Source organism: Cheilinus undulatus, linkage group 19, assembly GCF_018320785.1.
Source record: "Cheilinus undulatus linkage group 19, ASM1832078v1, whole genome shotgun sequence".
In the NCBI taxonomy this organism is placed as follows: domain Eukaryota; kingdom Metazoa; phylum Chordata; class Actinopteri; order Labriformes; family Labridae; genus Cheilinus; species Cheilinus undulatus.
This window is the reverse complement of record NC_054883.1, coordinates 33,642,617-33,655,542: the sequence shown is the minus strand read 5'-3', so window position 1 is coordinate 33,655,542 and position 12,926 is coordinate 33,642,617. Positions and strand designations below refer to the sequence as shown.

The 12,926-nt window shown below is 38.0% G+C and overlaps 1 protein-coding gene across 3 annotated transcripts in view; it reads right to left on the bottom strand.

Moving 5' to 3' along the window:
• LOC121527633 (vasoactive intestinal polypeptide receptor 2-like) overlaps nucleotides 1–12,926 on the bottom strand; it is a 40,791-nt gene that overhangs the window by 21,669 nt on the left and 6,196 nt on the right. For 2 of the 3 annotated variants that reach the window (XM_041814657.1, XM_041814656.1), the window contains exons 2-3: nucleotides 6,528–6,627; nucleotides 2,376–2,483 (exon numbers count right to left, since the gene is read on the bottom strand). In XM_041814657.1, the coding sequence (XP_041670591.1) occupies nucleotides 2,376–2,483; nucleotides 6,528–6,627 (208 nt within the window). The remainder of the gene's footprint in view (nucleotides 1–2,375; nucleotides 2,484–6,527; nucleotides 6,628–12,926) is intronic. The other variant, XM_041814658.1, reaches the window with a different exon arrangement.

Genomic DNA, 12,926 nt, shown 5'->3' with positions numbered 1-12,926 from the left:
AGGGTAGGGTGGCTCTCCTCCTTAAACAGTGTGGCCCTGAAATAATTTCAGATATCAAGAAATTGTAAACCTGAAAAAAACATGATGGTATCTGCCAATGTTACTTTTCTCTAACTATGTTTGATTACTGGCATATGTGTGGTTCTTTGCAAGAAATTACAGCTACAATCAGATGCAATTGTTGCTATAATATCTTTAATATGCACCATTAAATGCATTTGTAAAAAAAAAAAAAAAAAAAAAAAAAAAAGATTAAGACACTTAGTCTGGCTCACCCACAGAATTGGCTGGGCTCCTGACAAACCCAGAGAATGGGCTGTCCCCAGCTGTGATTCACTGATGATATCAATGCATGTGTGTTTGATCAGTAGCATACGTGCTAGCATCCTAGCTAACAGTTACTTAATTTTGGAGCTTAAAATGTGTCAATCTATAAATGGGTTCCGATGTTGGAATTCCTTATTTGTGCCACTTCAAGATCCATTTGGTCAATGTTTCTGCCATTTTTTACACCTTTTTTTTCAAACTTTTAACCCATTTTTGACTCTAACTCAGTTCTTGCCACTTACAACCTACTTTTGCTACTTTTAACCCCCTTTCACTACATCAGACGCCCAATTCTGTGACTTCTTTAACACTTTTAATCAGGTCTTCAACTTTTTGCATAGTTTTGCCTCTGTAACCAAATGTTGGCACTTTTTCACCATATAAATGTGCCTGTTTCTGCCCTTTTTTGCTTTCCACAGCCCATTTTGTTGCCGTTATCCCATTTTTGCCACTTTTAAACAATTTTTGCCCCTATTTGCATATTTTTGCCTCTGTAACCCCTTATTGCCACTTTTTAACTGCTTTTCATCGTATTTTCTGCCTGTTTCTGCTCCTTTTTTGCCTTCCTCAGCCCACTTTTGTTGCTCTTATCCTATATCCCACTTTTCACCACTTTTTCTGCCAATATTTGTCACTTTTTTATTTGTCTCCTTTTGCAATTATGAAATGATTTTTTTATAAAAATATTTTAGCTCATTCTACTTTATTCTCTGGCATCCTGACATTTGAACACATCAGCTTAGCCTTGAAGTCTGACATTACTGTGCTAATGATTTATATCAGTCTGCCCATCCACATTGTTAATATTTAAAAAAGGCAATTTTGTTTAAAGGAAAGAGGTTACTTTTTAGAAAAATACTACAGCATAAATAAGTAAATGATTGTTTTTAATTGCTTTGACAAGACTGGTAATTATTCAGGTAAGATATGAAATATGGTTATCACAGATTACATTTTCAGTGGACCATGATTTTCTTGACCTCCATGGGCCCCCCTTTGACTGGGCCCCAGAAGGCTCTCCCCTAAAATAGTACTAAATAAAATAGCCAGTAAGTGGTGGTCTTCATATTGCATAAGCTGTTTGAATTGGTTTAATTTCTGTGTTAAGAATTTGTTCTGCATTTACAGGATGAAGCTATTTAATTGATCCTTTTGTTAAATAATAAATAATGAGAATTGCTAAACTGATAGCATCGTAACAATCTGGCCCTCTAGTGAGAATAAATCAATGTGGCACTCTCTGTAACCAAAATTGCCCATCCCTATTCTAGCTTTTCATAGTCTCATCTTCCTCATTGATCAAAGGTTATTAATGAATGTTTTTATTTTATTTTCTGTTGTTAAAATTACCACTAAAGCAGAGGGAGCCTGAGCTGATGGAGAGGAAAAGGAAGCTGAGGAGGAGGGATGACAGACCTGCCGACCTGCTACGTCTGCACATGACCGAGTCAGGAGGATCAAAGATAGAGGGACAGCAGGTAGTGACCGTGATGGATGGAGCAGAATGAGCCGACTGAAAGACGAGTTTGTGAAATCAGCTGTGAAGGAAACGTCTGGCCAAGGTCGTGGTCAGTCGATACAGATGGAGCGGGTTCAGTTGAAAGGTGTAGTCATGATATAATGTTCAGTAAAGTGAATAAATTCTTCATTTTAAGTGCTACTATCGTATTCAAATCAGTACAAAGAACATCAAATGATACTTCAAAGCATTTTAGACCATGAGTAGGGCTGGGAAATTAATCATAAATTAGATTAAATTGAAATATGGCCTGCTTTAATGTTTAAATCACAGACAGTGCAATATTACTTTAACCTGCAATCTGTCAAAATACCTGTTTAATACCATTTTTGCAGCACAGATGTTTATGCTCAAGACATTATGCAAACATTCAAGTGCCTTTTTTTAGAACAGTTTACATAAATCTTACTTTTCTTGTTCGTGTTTATGTAAAAAAAAAACATGTCTGGGCATCCTCACTACTACTTTTAACAGTCTGCATGTGTGTGTGCAGTCCTGAGTGTGTATTTTTGTGTGTTTTGAGGCTCACCATTTTTTCCAAACAGATGCAGGATCGGGGAGGGGCAGGGGAGGGTCATCACCTCTCCGACGGCGGCGCTCTGCCAACAGGAGACATTGTCCCATTCGCCATGACATCCTGAACACACACACAGAGGTATCAATCAGACTGCCCTTGGCTTCCTATTTGGCTGAGCTCCTCTTTAAAACTGACTGATCCTGAGCCCACTGTGGAATGAACAGAGAGGACATAAATCAACACAGAGCTCTCTGAAGTGTTGACATTTGGCTTTGCTGTATGTTTAAAGGGGAAGAGAAATCATTAATCTAACACCTTAAAAAGCTCCTACTCACTGATTTTCATTGGAAAGATTAAATTCAGAAGTGAATAAGCAACATTTATAACCTTGTAAGTTCAGTAACAGAACAACTTCAAAAGCACTTCCCATTTAAAAAAAAATCTGAAGTATATCATTAAAAGGAGTTATAAGTTTAAAACAAGGGCTGCTTTGGTTAGGTCTCTGCAGCCACAGTGATGTTAAATAAGTCCACCACTGCTTCTTAAATGTCACTTTAAAAACTCACACACAGCTCAGAGGACAGGACAAGCATCACTTGAACCTTGTTCTTAAATATTAACTTTTTTGCTGTTCACATATTTCCTTTAAGATCCATGATGAATTCATTCTCTGTAGTTACAGTCATGTTTAAGTCTTTAACCTGCCTTTACATGCAGGTCTGTATCTAAACAGGAAGTCAACTACCCAGGGTTTAAGATAGTGGAACAATTCAAAATGACACAAAATAAGTTTTTGATGCAACAAAGTGTGTTTGTGTGGGTGTTTGCCATTGTTTAAATAAAAGGATTATTGAAATTCTTTCTATCATTTATCTTTCATTCGTTCGTTCTGTCTTTGTTTCTTACTTTCTATCATTCGTTCTGTCTTTCTTTTTTCCATCCTTCGTTTGTTCAGTCTTTCTTTTTTTGTTATTGTTTGTTCTTTTATTCGTTTGTTAGTTTATTTTTTTCATTTGTTTGTTCATTCTTTTGTTCTATCTTTTGTTCATACTTTCTTTCTTTCTTTCTATCCCATTATAAACAAATGTTGATAATTTGTCTTGAACTGGCAAGACTGACAGTTTGAATCTATTCCTCCTTGTGTCTTTATTGTAGAATCAAATGAAGAAATTTATTTTATGATGCTGACTTTTAGACTGGCTATTTCAATGAGTGCTGCTCTGCCACAACAGTGTGGTCTAAAACTATGACTTAGAGCCAGGAGATAGATTCAGAGTGTTTTTTCTGTCAAATAAACTATTCAACACTATTAAATATGAAGATATATGCAGGAGTGCATGTACAAAATGACTCACTGATGTCCAACAATGCATGGGTAATGTAACGGCATTTATTGTTTTCAGGAGGTTATGTCTCTCTGTGTAAGCAACCCAGTTAAGGTTAACAACTGAGTTAAAGATTTTCACGAGAAGCTGTCCTCTGAAATGCTTTTATTTTGTCATTTGCGGTGTCTTAAACTACAGGTACCTGCTAAAAGGTAGTTAGTTCTTGCAAAGACACTTGATAAACCGTTGAAAAAAGAGCTCGCTACAGATAGAAAAGTGAGCATAAGTATCTAAAGTGACTGATAAAAAGTAAAATGCTTGATAGCACAAGGTGCATGTGGTAGCTTGATAATTTTGCACATAAAAGGACAATATAGGAAGTAAGTAATGTGACTGCGAAAACTCAATGTGTTACTTTACGACCTCAATCATATTACATTAACCCTGAAAGTCCTAATTTAAAACCTTTCTTACTGGGTTTTGCAACCTTACATCTGTCAGATGTAGTCTGAAGAGGAGTACTGGATGCTTGTTTTTCCTGTGAAGATATATCTTCTGTGTGGGTGTTAAAACATAGAAACATACTCCCACACGTGTACATGAGTATATACAAGCGTGAGAAAAAAAGGAAAGTCCACAAGCTGAAAACCATACAAACACAAATGTCTTTTATAATCAACATGGGGAAACACTCAAACATGCGTGACCTTGGAGAAAAAACAGAACAGTTCAGCCTGACATGTATGGAACGTATGTACGGGTGAGAGAGGTCAGATATATGAAACAGAGGGCGTTTATGGAAAGAGTTTCAGCCTGTGTTGCAACACGGTTGCTATCAATCATTTCTCCAACTCTCTGGCCAAAACCCCCCGGAGCCTGAGAAACATAGAAACGCATACATACAATCTCTAACCCAAACCAAAACGGAAACTCTCCACAACTTGAGTAAAACACATACAAACTTGCCATAAACATATCCTCACCATAAAAACGCTTTATCATTTAAGACTTTTGTACCAAATTTATAGCTTTCACAAAACATCCTACACTGGGGCTGCATGGCGGCGCAGGGGTTAGCCTCACAGTAAGATGGTCCCTGGTTTGCTTCCCAGTCAGGGCATTTCTGTTTGAGTTTGCAAGTTCTCCCATGCATTCATGGGTTCTCTCTGGGTACTCAGGGTTCCTCCCTCCACCAAAAACATGCTCGTTAGGTTAACTGGTTAATTAATTGACTCTAAATTGGCCGTAGGTGTGAATGTGAGTGTGCCTGGTTTTCTGTCTCTATATGTCAGCCCTGTGATTGACTAGCAACCAGTCCAGGGTGTACCCTGACTCTCGCCTAACGACAGCTGGGATAGGCTCCAGCAACCCCGCGACCCCAAATGGGATAAGCAGTATTGAAAATGGATGGATGGATTCTGCACTGACTGAACCGCCCCCTGGTCAACAGAAAAGGAATCCTACTGTTGTACACTATAGTGAAGTTGATGGTCTCGGTTCCCACCCAGATGTCTTTGCCAGTTTTAAGTTTCTTTTTTCTTTAGAATGAAAGAAAGTTTTTGTTCAAAAAGCACTAACTGATGATGAGACAAGCCTGGGTTATACCTCTACAGAATGCCAACCAATCTTGACATCAAATATTGTGTTAATATGAGCAGTAACATTACAGCTCCAGAACACAGACTGACCGCTGATAGTGATCCTCATAGATCCTCAGCTACACTGTATGCAAAAAAGTATTCAGCCACCTGACCGTTAAACCTACAGGGACCATATAATGACATTGTTTTTTTAATCCATGGCCTCCACTAAACTTCACAGTTGGAACAATGCAGTCAGGCAGGTAACACTCAAGCATTTGCCAAATGCAGTGCTTTACACCACTCCATCCAATGCTTGGCATCTGACTTGGTGATGTGAGGCTTGCATGCATCTGCTTGGCCATGTAAACCCATTCATGCAGCTCTTGCTGCACAGATTTTGTGTTTAAATTAATGGCAGTGGCAGGTCAGAACTCTTCAGCTATGGAATCAGCAGAGTGTTGGAGACTTTTATGCACCATGCACCTTACCAGTCGTTGACCCCTCTCTGTCATTTTACATGGTCTTCCACTTCATGAGTTGCTGTTGTTCCTAAACGCTTCCACTTTCTAATAATATCACTGACAGCTGACAGTGGAATATCCAGCAGCGATGAAATTTCACAAACTGTCTTATTGCAAAGGTGGCATCCGTCTCAGTCCCACACTTGAATTCTCTGAGCTGATCAGAAAGGCACATTCTCAAATGTTTGAGAATGTAGGCCGCATGGCTAGGTGATGATTTTATACAGCTGTGCAACAGGTCTGATTGAAACACCTAAATTCAATAATTAACAAGACTTTTGTTCATACGGTGTTCAAAGATGGATCACCACTCCTCTAACATGTAGGTGGGCGTAAAATCTTAAGACACATGACCCCAAATGGAAAGCCATTTGCACGGTGTAAGAAAAAAAAATCGTGCACAAAATGTGCATTTAATTTTTAAGTGCGCACATGCAGACTTGACCTAACCAGATCCTAATGTTAGACTCATAACCTTAATAACATGTCTCCATAAAGAGGGCAGCCCCCAGTAATGTATCAATTTACTTTTATGCTCCAACAACTTCAGAAAACCAGAGTGTACACACATTTGTCTCTTTTTTCTTTTTCATCAGCCTTGCATTCCAATAGCGTTTGTCACTGTTAAACTTTCCACTCCAGACAGAGCTGATGGAAATTTCCAAATGAATGCATGTATAAAAGCTTGAATGTACATCATGCATGCCTGTGCTGTGCTCATATTTGTGCACGCACCTGTGTGAATAGGGGTCAGTTGCTGCAGCTGTGTCTGACACTCTGTCTTAGCGCTCTCCATCTCCCATATGAACTGGCAGTGAGGAGACCTGCCGTGAATCTGTGAGGAGGAAAGAAAGAGAGAAGATGTCATGAATATTATCTCCAACATGAACAAAACCCCAGCTCTGGTCAAAAGTTCAGACTCTGGCTGAACATACAGGTATTAGCAGAACGTGCTTCAGCTCTCTTGGCTTAAGATTATGTTTTCTGTTATCTGCTCACCTGGCTAGGTCAGTGCCAGTGCAGAGGTAAATGTGGAGACCTGGCCATCAGTATTAGCTAATCCCATTCAAAGACTTAAACACCACATATGAAGCAGTGCCATCCACATGTGACTGCAGAAGCTGGAGATTGAACCCACAACCTTCCAACTGCAGGATGACCCAAGCCACGGTCACCCCATGGATCACATCAGTAAACATGATGTCCCAACTTTTTTGGAACATGGTGCAGGCATACAAATCCAGAATGTGCATATGGCATATTTACAAAAAACTACAAAGTTAATCAGTTTGAACATGATCTCGTCATTGTGCCATATTTAACTGAATAAAGGTTAAAAATGATTTTAATCACACAATGTCCCAACTTTTTTTGGTTTGGGGTTTGTGAAATTCATTGGAACAGAATCCTCTGTGATACTGAAGCAACAGAATAAGTCCTCGGCCTCATTATTTCATTTTTGACCCCCCAAAACAGCTTTTAAAGTCAAATAAAAACAATAACAATATTGATCATTTCCTAGTAAGTACCACATTTTTAAATGATCAAATCTGCATTATTCTAATTACCAGTGGTATTGAAAAGTACAAAAACTTCATTCTCAGTCACACTTATTACTAAAAGAAAGAGCATTTTCCAAATTGCGCAAATATGCTGGCAACATTTGTGCAATTTAGACAGTGTGCTGGAGTTTCCCAGCAATGTTAGAATTACAAACAATAAATTCCCCCATTATTATTTATTTAGGACTGTTATTTCAAAATATCAAACGGCCCAACCCTAGTGAGAGAGAGTTTGTATGTTCTGGTACAGCTGGTGGTTGCTATGGTGACACACACTCAAACAAAGTGTAAACAAAGAGCAGCTTGAACAATCTTGAAAATAGAGAAGAAACGCTCAAACTAAATGAGTCCATGTGCCAACTTGATTCTGAGAGGTCTGTTTACTCTGCGATCTCGCCGCTCTTAGCAGCGTTTCTGATCCATCAGTGAGTTTATGTCTCACAGAGGTCTCTGAGCTTTAGCTTCAGGAGTTTCTCTGTTGATCCGTCTATTGCAGCCAAACAGCTGATCGACCAATCACTAAGGGCACCAGTAAGACTTTCTAAGGTTGTATATGTTTGTTAAATAAATGTACTATACAATAAACATTATATGGACAAAAGTATTTGGCCACACCTGTTCACTATTAACTTCAGGTGTTTCAATCAGACCTGTTGCCACAGGTCTATAGAATCAAACATTGCATGCAAACATTTGTGATCCTAATGGGTCGTCCTGAAGAGCACAGAGACTTCAAGTATGGGACTGTGATGGATGCCACCTTTGCAATAAGACAGTTGGCGAAATCTCATCCCTGCTGGATATTCCACAGTCAACCGTCAGTGATATTATTAGAAAGTGGAAGCGTTTAGGAACAACAGCAACTCATGAAGTGGACGATGTAAAATGACAGAGTTCAGAGGCACCTGGTCCAGCTCTGACCTCAACCCCATCGAGCACCTTTAGGATGAATTGGAACAGAGATTGTGAGCCAGGTCTTCTCGTGCAACATCAGTGCTCTTCAGGATGAATGGACACAAATTCCCACAGAAACACTCCAAAATTATGTGTATAGCTTTCCAAGAAGAGTTGAGGCTGTTATACCTTCAAAAGGAGGCCGATTCCATTTTAAAGTACATGGATTTGAATACAATGTTATTACCCCGCTGGTGTAATGGTCAGGAGGCTAAAAACTTGTGTAATAGAAAATCTAGATCTATAATAGTGTCTATCATTAAATGCTAAAAGTTAAGATCAGTGTGTATTTAATGTTCTCTAAAATCCTGAACTCTGAGTCTGTAGAGGTTTAACCAGAGCAACAGTCTGCTTCTTTGAAGTGTTCCAATGTTTTTAGACAACAATAGCACTCTGTGGCACAGAGGAAGAACATATATATGACCTTGTGTTGACTGGAAAATCATCTACGGAGAGAGAAGTACATCTATTGTTGGATTTTTGGTTTCAGGGGATTTGGCCTGGGCAAGTTTGACCTTGTAAAGCAGACGGATTGTCCAGATTCAGATCCATCAGGCAGATCTGTCTTGCAAGCTTCAAGCTGATACACTTGATCTCTGTCTGAGAATGGTTGGACCAATCAGTTTCATTCAAAGAGGCAGCGGCGGTAACTTTGAGTGTGGTTTAGTTAAAATGACTGTAAGCCTGTGAACAATGGATGTGATGCAGCTGTGAGGGCGGTTTTATCAAAACTGGGCTACATTTCTTTATTAAAAGAAGAGCAAAGAACTACACTGGCTGGGTGTAGCGGCCTGGAGGGTTGGGTCGTACCCCATGTGAGCAGGTGGTTTAGGTTTGGATTTGGAATGTGACTCCTTTCCCTCATGTCATTCCCTAATCTCTCATTCCTGTTTCCACTGTCCTATCTCGACCAGTAAAGGTTTGAAAGGCCAAAACTAAATCTACATTAACCTCCTGAGACCTGAGCTTTTGTTTGGAATGCATTTTTAGTTTCTCCCACTTACTTGGGGTCAGTAGGACTTGATAAATGTTAAAGCTCAGCCTTTCTAGGAACAGGAATTAAATTTTGACCAAGAATAACGAGAAATATCCACCACCATTTCCTAAAATTTCAAAGAAACTCCCCAAAATGTATGTTAAAAGTACCCCAAAATTTGATCAAATATTCCTATGTTTTTGTGAAACTTTATCATACAGCCTTACTTTGGATAAATATTTTCCCACAAATCCCATATAAATTCCTAAAATTTTTCAAAAAGTCCCCAAAAATATCAAGCAAATTACCCAAAACCGTACAAAAATATTCCCTAATATTCCATGAAAATGAATTCAACCTTATAGCCTCACAAATTCCCTAAAATTTCCATAAAATTCTAGAAGTCTCAAAGGGTACCTCCCCTTCAAATTTCCAATCCAATTCCCATCCCCCAAAAAACGTATTTCCTAAGTTTCCTTGAAAATACTTATAAATTTCAAAGCAAATTCATTCCAGAAATTTAAATAAAATCCCCCAAAATTACAGATATATTCCTAAATTTGCACAAGATCCCCCTAAACATCCCAAAACATTTCCCAAATTCCCATGAAAATGCTCAAAAATATTACTCTGTCAACTTCCAAGGAAACTTTCCAAAATACACCAAAATATCCCCAAACTTTCATGAAAATACTTTGAAAATTCCAAGTTACATTCCCAAAACATTCCATGAAAATTTCTGAAATTTTCATATCAAATTCTCCCAGTGAATTACTTAAACTTAAATGAACATTCCAGCCAATTTTCTCCAAAACTTTAAAGGTAAAAAATATAACTGTTGTTGAAAGCCAGAATGTAATGTTCTCATATTGCATGAAGAGTCTTAGGAGGTTATAATCATAAAAAAAGACATTTTGGTAGAAAACTTCAGACCTCATCCACTGAAATTTGGCAGAATCTTCAAACAACTCATGAACTTTTGTACCATGTCTTCTTTAAACTCCAAACATAAAAAACTGTCTCTCCGGTAAACATTAATTTTTAGTCTGTTTTATTAAACTTCAGCTATAAAACAACAGAATGTCTTGTTTTGCCAAAAGATGACACAAAATCAAAATCTTAGAGTCTTGGAAAGGTTGATCTGTAAAAGGGCTTTTTCTTCTCTTTAAATCTTTCACAGTGAAGTTTGAAAGTTCCCGACCTTTATATGGTGGTGATTCATTCTGCAGCAGATGTTAGAGTAAGCACGGATTAAACAGCAGGAAACAAGGTACATTTAAGACTTTAAGACTCTGTCTACAAGTTTTTGGCAAAGCATCTGTGTTCAGTTATTCAGCTGCTTAGGAGGAAGTAAAAACATGTCAGTGTACATGAAACCTGATGAGATTTCAGCCTTCAGTCAGCTGTAGTTCATTGTTATGTCACTGTGCACAGTTCATACATTTAATACTAGAAAAAACTCAGATCCAAGCTGGAGGCACATTCAGCGGATAAGTCTAGATAACTATTAGATTTAGTAACCAAGTCTGTAAATACCTCATAAGGAATCAAGTACTGATCCCCTTCTATCAGTGAGCATTTTTGTTAACAAGGTTGATTCTATTATGCCACTTTTAGTTACTTATGGCTCCCAAATACAAATGTAATTTAACGCTACTTCTGCAGTCTACTTCTCAAAAAAATTTTCATGAAATAAGATTTAAGAATATTTTTTAAATAGATACAAGCAACAGAAGGAGAACAAACATGATCAATGCAGATGGTAAATATTCCCAAATCTGCCTTCAAATTCCATCAGCCTGTTCTCCACCATATGAAAACAAGTCCTGAGACTGAATGGCAGATCAGAAATCTGCAGTAGCACTGCAATCTATCCACAAATGATGGAGTATAAGAGAAGAGCTCTGTGGCTTTGAGCTGAAAGTATAACAGAGTAAAGGGGTGAAAAATGGCACTGGTGTTGTGTTTCTGCTGACTTTAGGCCAGCAATCACTCTGAGACAGCAGGAGCTGTACTCTGCATGTTTAGATATTGTTCATATATTCACAAACACATTGATAATATGCAAAAGTTAGGATACAACACATCTAACATGGTTAAAATTAGAGTTGATCCAATTCTGAAACCAGAATCAAAAATATGTCCAACACTGCTTAAAATGCTGGTATTGGTATTGGGGAGTACACACGTTCAGCACTGATCCAATTCTGTTTGGTTTAACTCAATATTTTGCTAAGTTTAACCATGCTAAATGTTAGCTATAAACCGGAAATCTATTCTTTGTTGTCGGAAACACTGCATGCACAAGCTACCATTTTTAAAGCAGTGAAGTAGAACCAAAGGACCACTGCAGCAGCAAAGAATGGTGGCTGTGTGACATGTTTTCTCTGAATGTGATCGTTAAAATACCTTCCAGACTGGCGCTGTTGTACATGACAAGAAGTGACACAGATTATCAAAGTTAAGTAACTTGTGAACCATAAATCGTTGCCTCTTGCTTGTTTTTCCTCTGGAAGCTAGCCATTGTGCCTTCCCTTTGATGCTATTGATGCCTTTAAATCCCTTGTGGCAGCATTTTCAGTGAGCCTGGACTTCTCGGGATTGTAATGATTAAGTCAACACCAGTAAACCCGATATTGAATGTCTTTATTCATTTTAATCCAATGCTATCCAATCCAATGCTTGAATGCTAACCGTCATATTGTTTATTGTTTGTGAGGGTCTGTCAATCAAGTGGAATAGAGAATGGAGAGTGAGCCTGTGATGCAGCCTCCTGTATTATTATTTTAATATTTAGGAGTAAAACTCAATAATCAGCAGAAAAACAACTTCAAGGTCACAGAGATGCCGTACACTATGATTCTATATTTTGATCCATGTTCTGGGTCAAATACAGGTCTAAAATAATTTGCTAGTCTGCACAGTCAGTCCAGAAAGTTCAGACCAGTGACTGATCGGTACTTGGAATCGGCCGATACCCAACAACTTGGTATCGAAGGGAAAAGTATGAGAACATCTCTAGTTAAAATACACACATCAGGTATGTGATGTCTGTTAATGACATCTCCATTTACTAGATGAGCTCATTGAACCTGTTTGATGGAGAGAGGCTGGACAGACACACATATAGACCTATAAATTTGTTCATTTATGATTTTATATTTACAATTTCTGCACAGAAAAGTCACAATTATTCATTTAACTCACTTGTCATTGGATTTAATAACTGTTACATCATGTGGTTTTCATATGCTCAGCTTCTAATCCCCCATAGACCCATCATTCCTGTTTACCATAATTCATTTAGATCAGGGGTGTCAAACTCAAGGCTCGGGGGCCAAATCCGGCCTGTGGTACAGTTTTACCTTGCCAGTAAGATCATTTCAGATTTTATTCAGAACTGGTCCACAGGTCTGAGGTCTGCAGATTTCCTCAGGAATAAAACATAAATTTAACCTTGAAGATAGAAAATATCCTTGTTAAATCATAAAAATGTGAAAAAGAGAGTAGAAATACGTAGATAAAAAGTCAGGAATGAGGGAAAGAAATTAGTTTTTTCATTTCATATTTTCATTTGCATCTTAAGATTATGACTTAAAGTTAGGATTTTGACTTTTATTTCATATTTTGACCTTTTCTCTC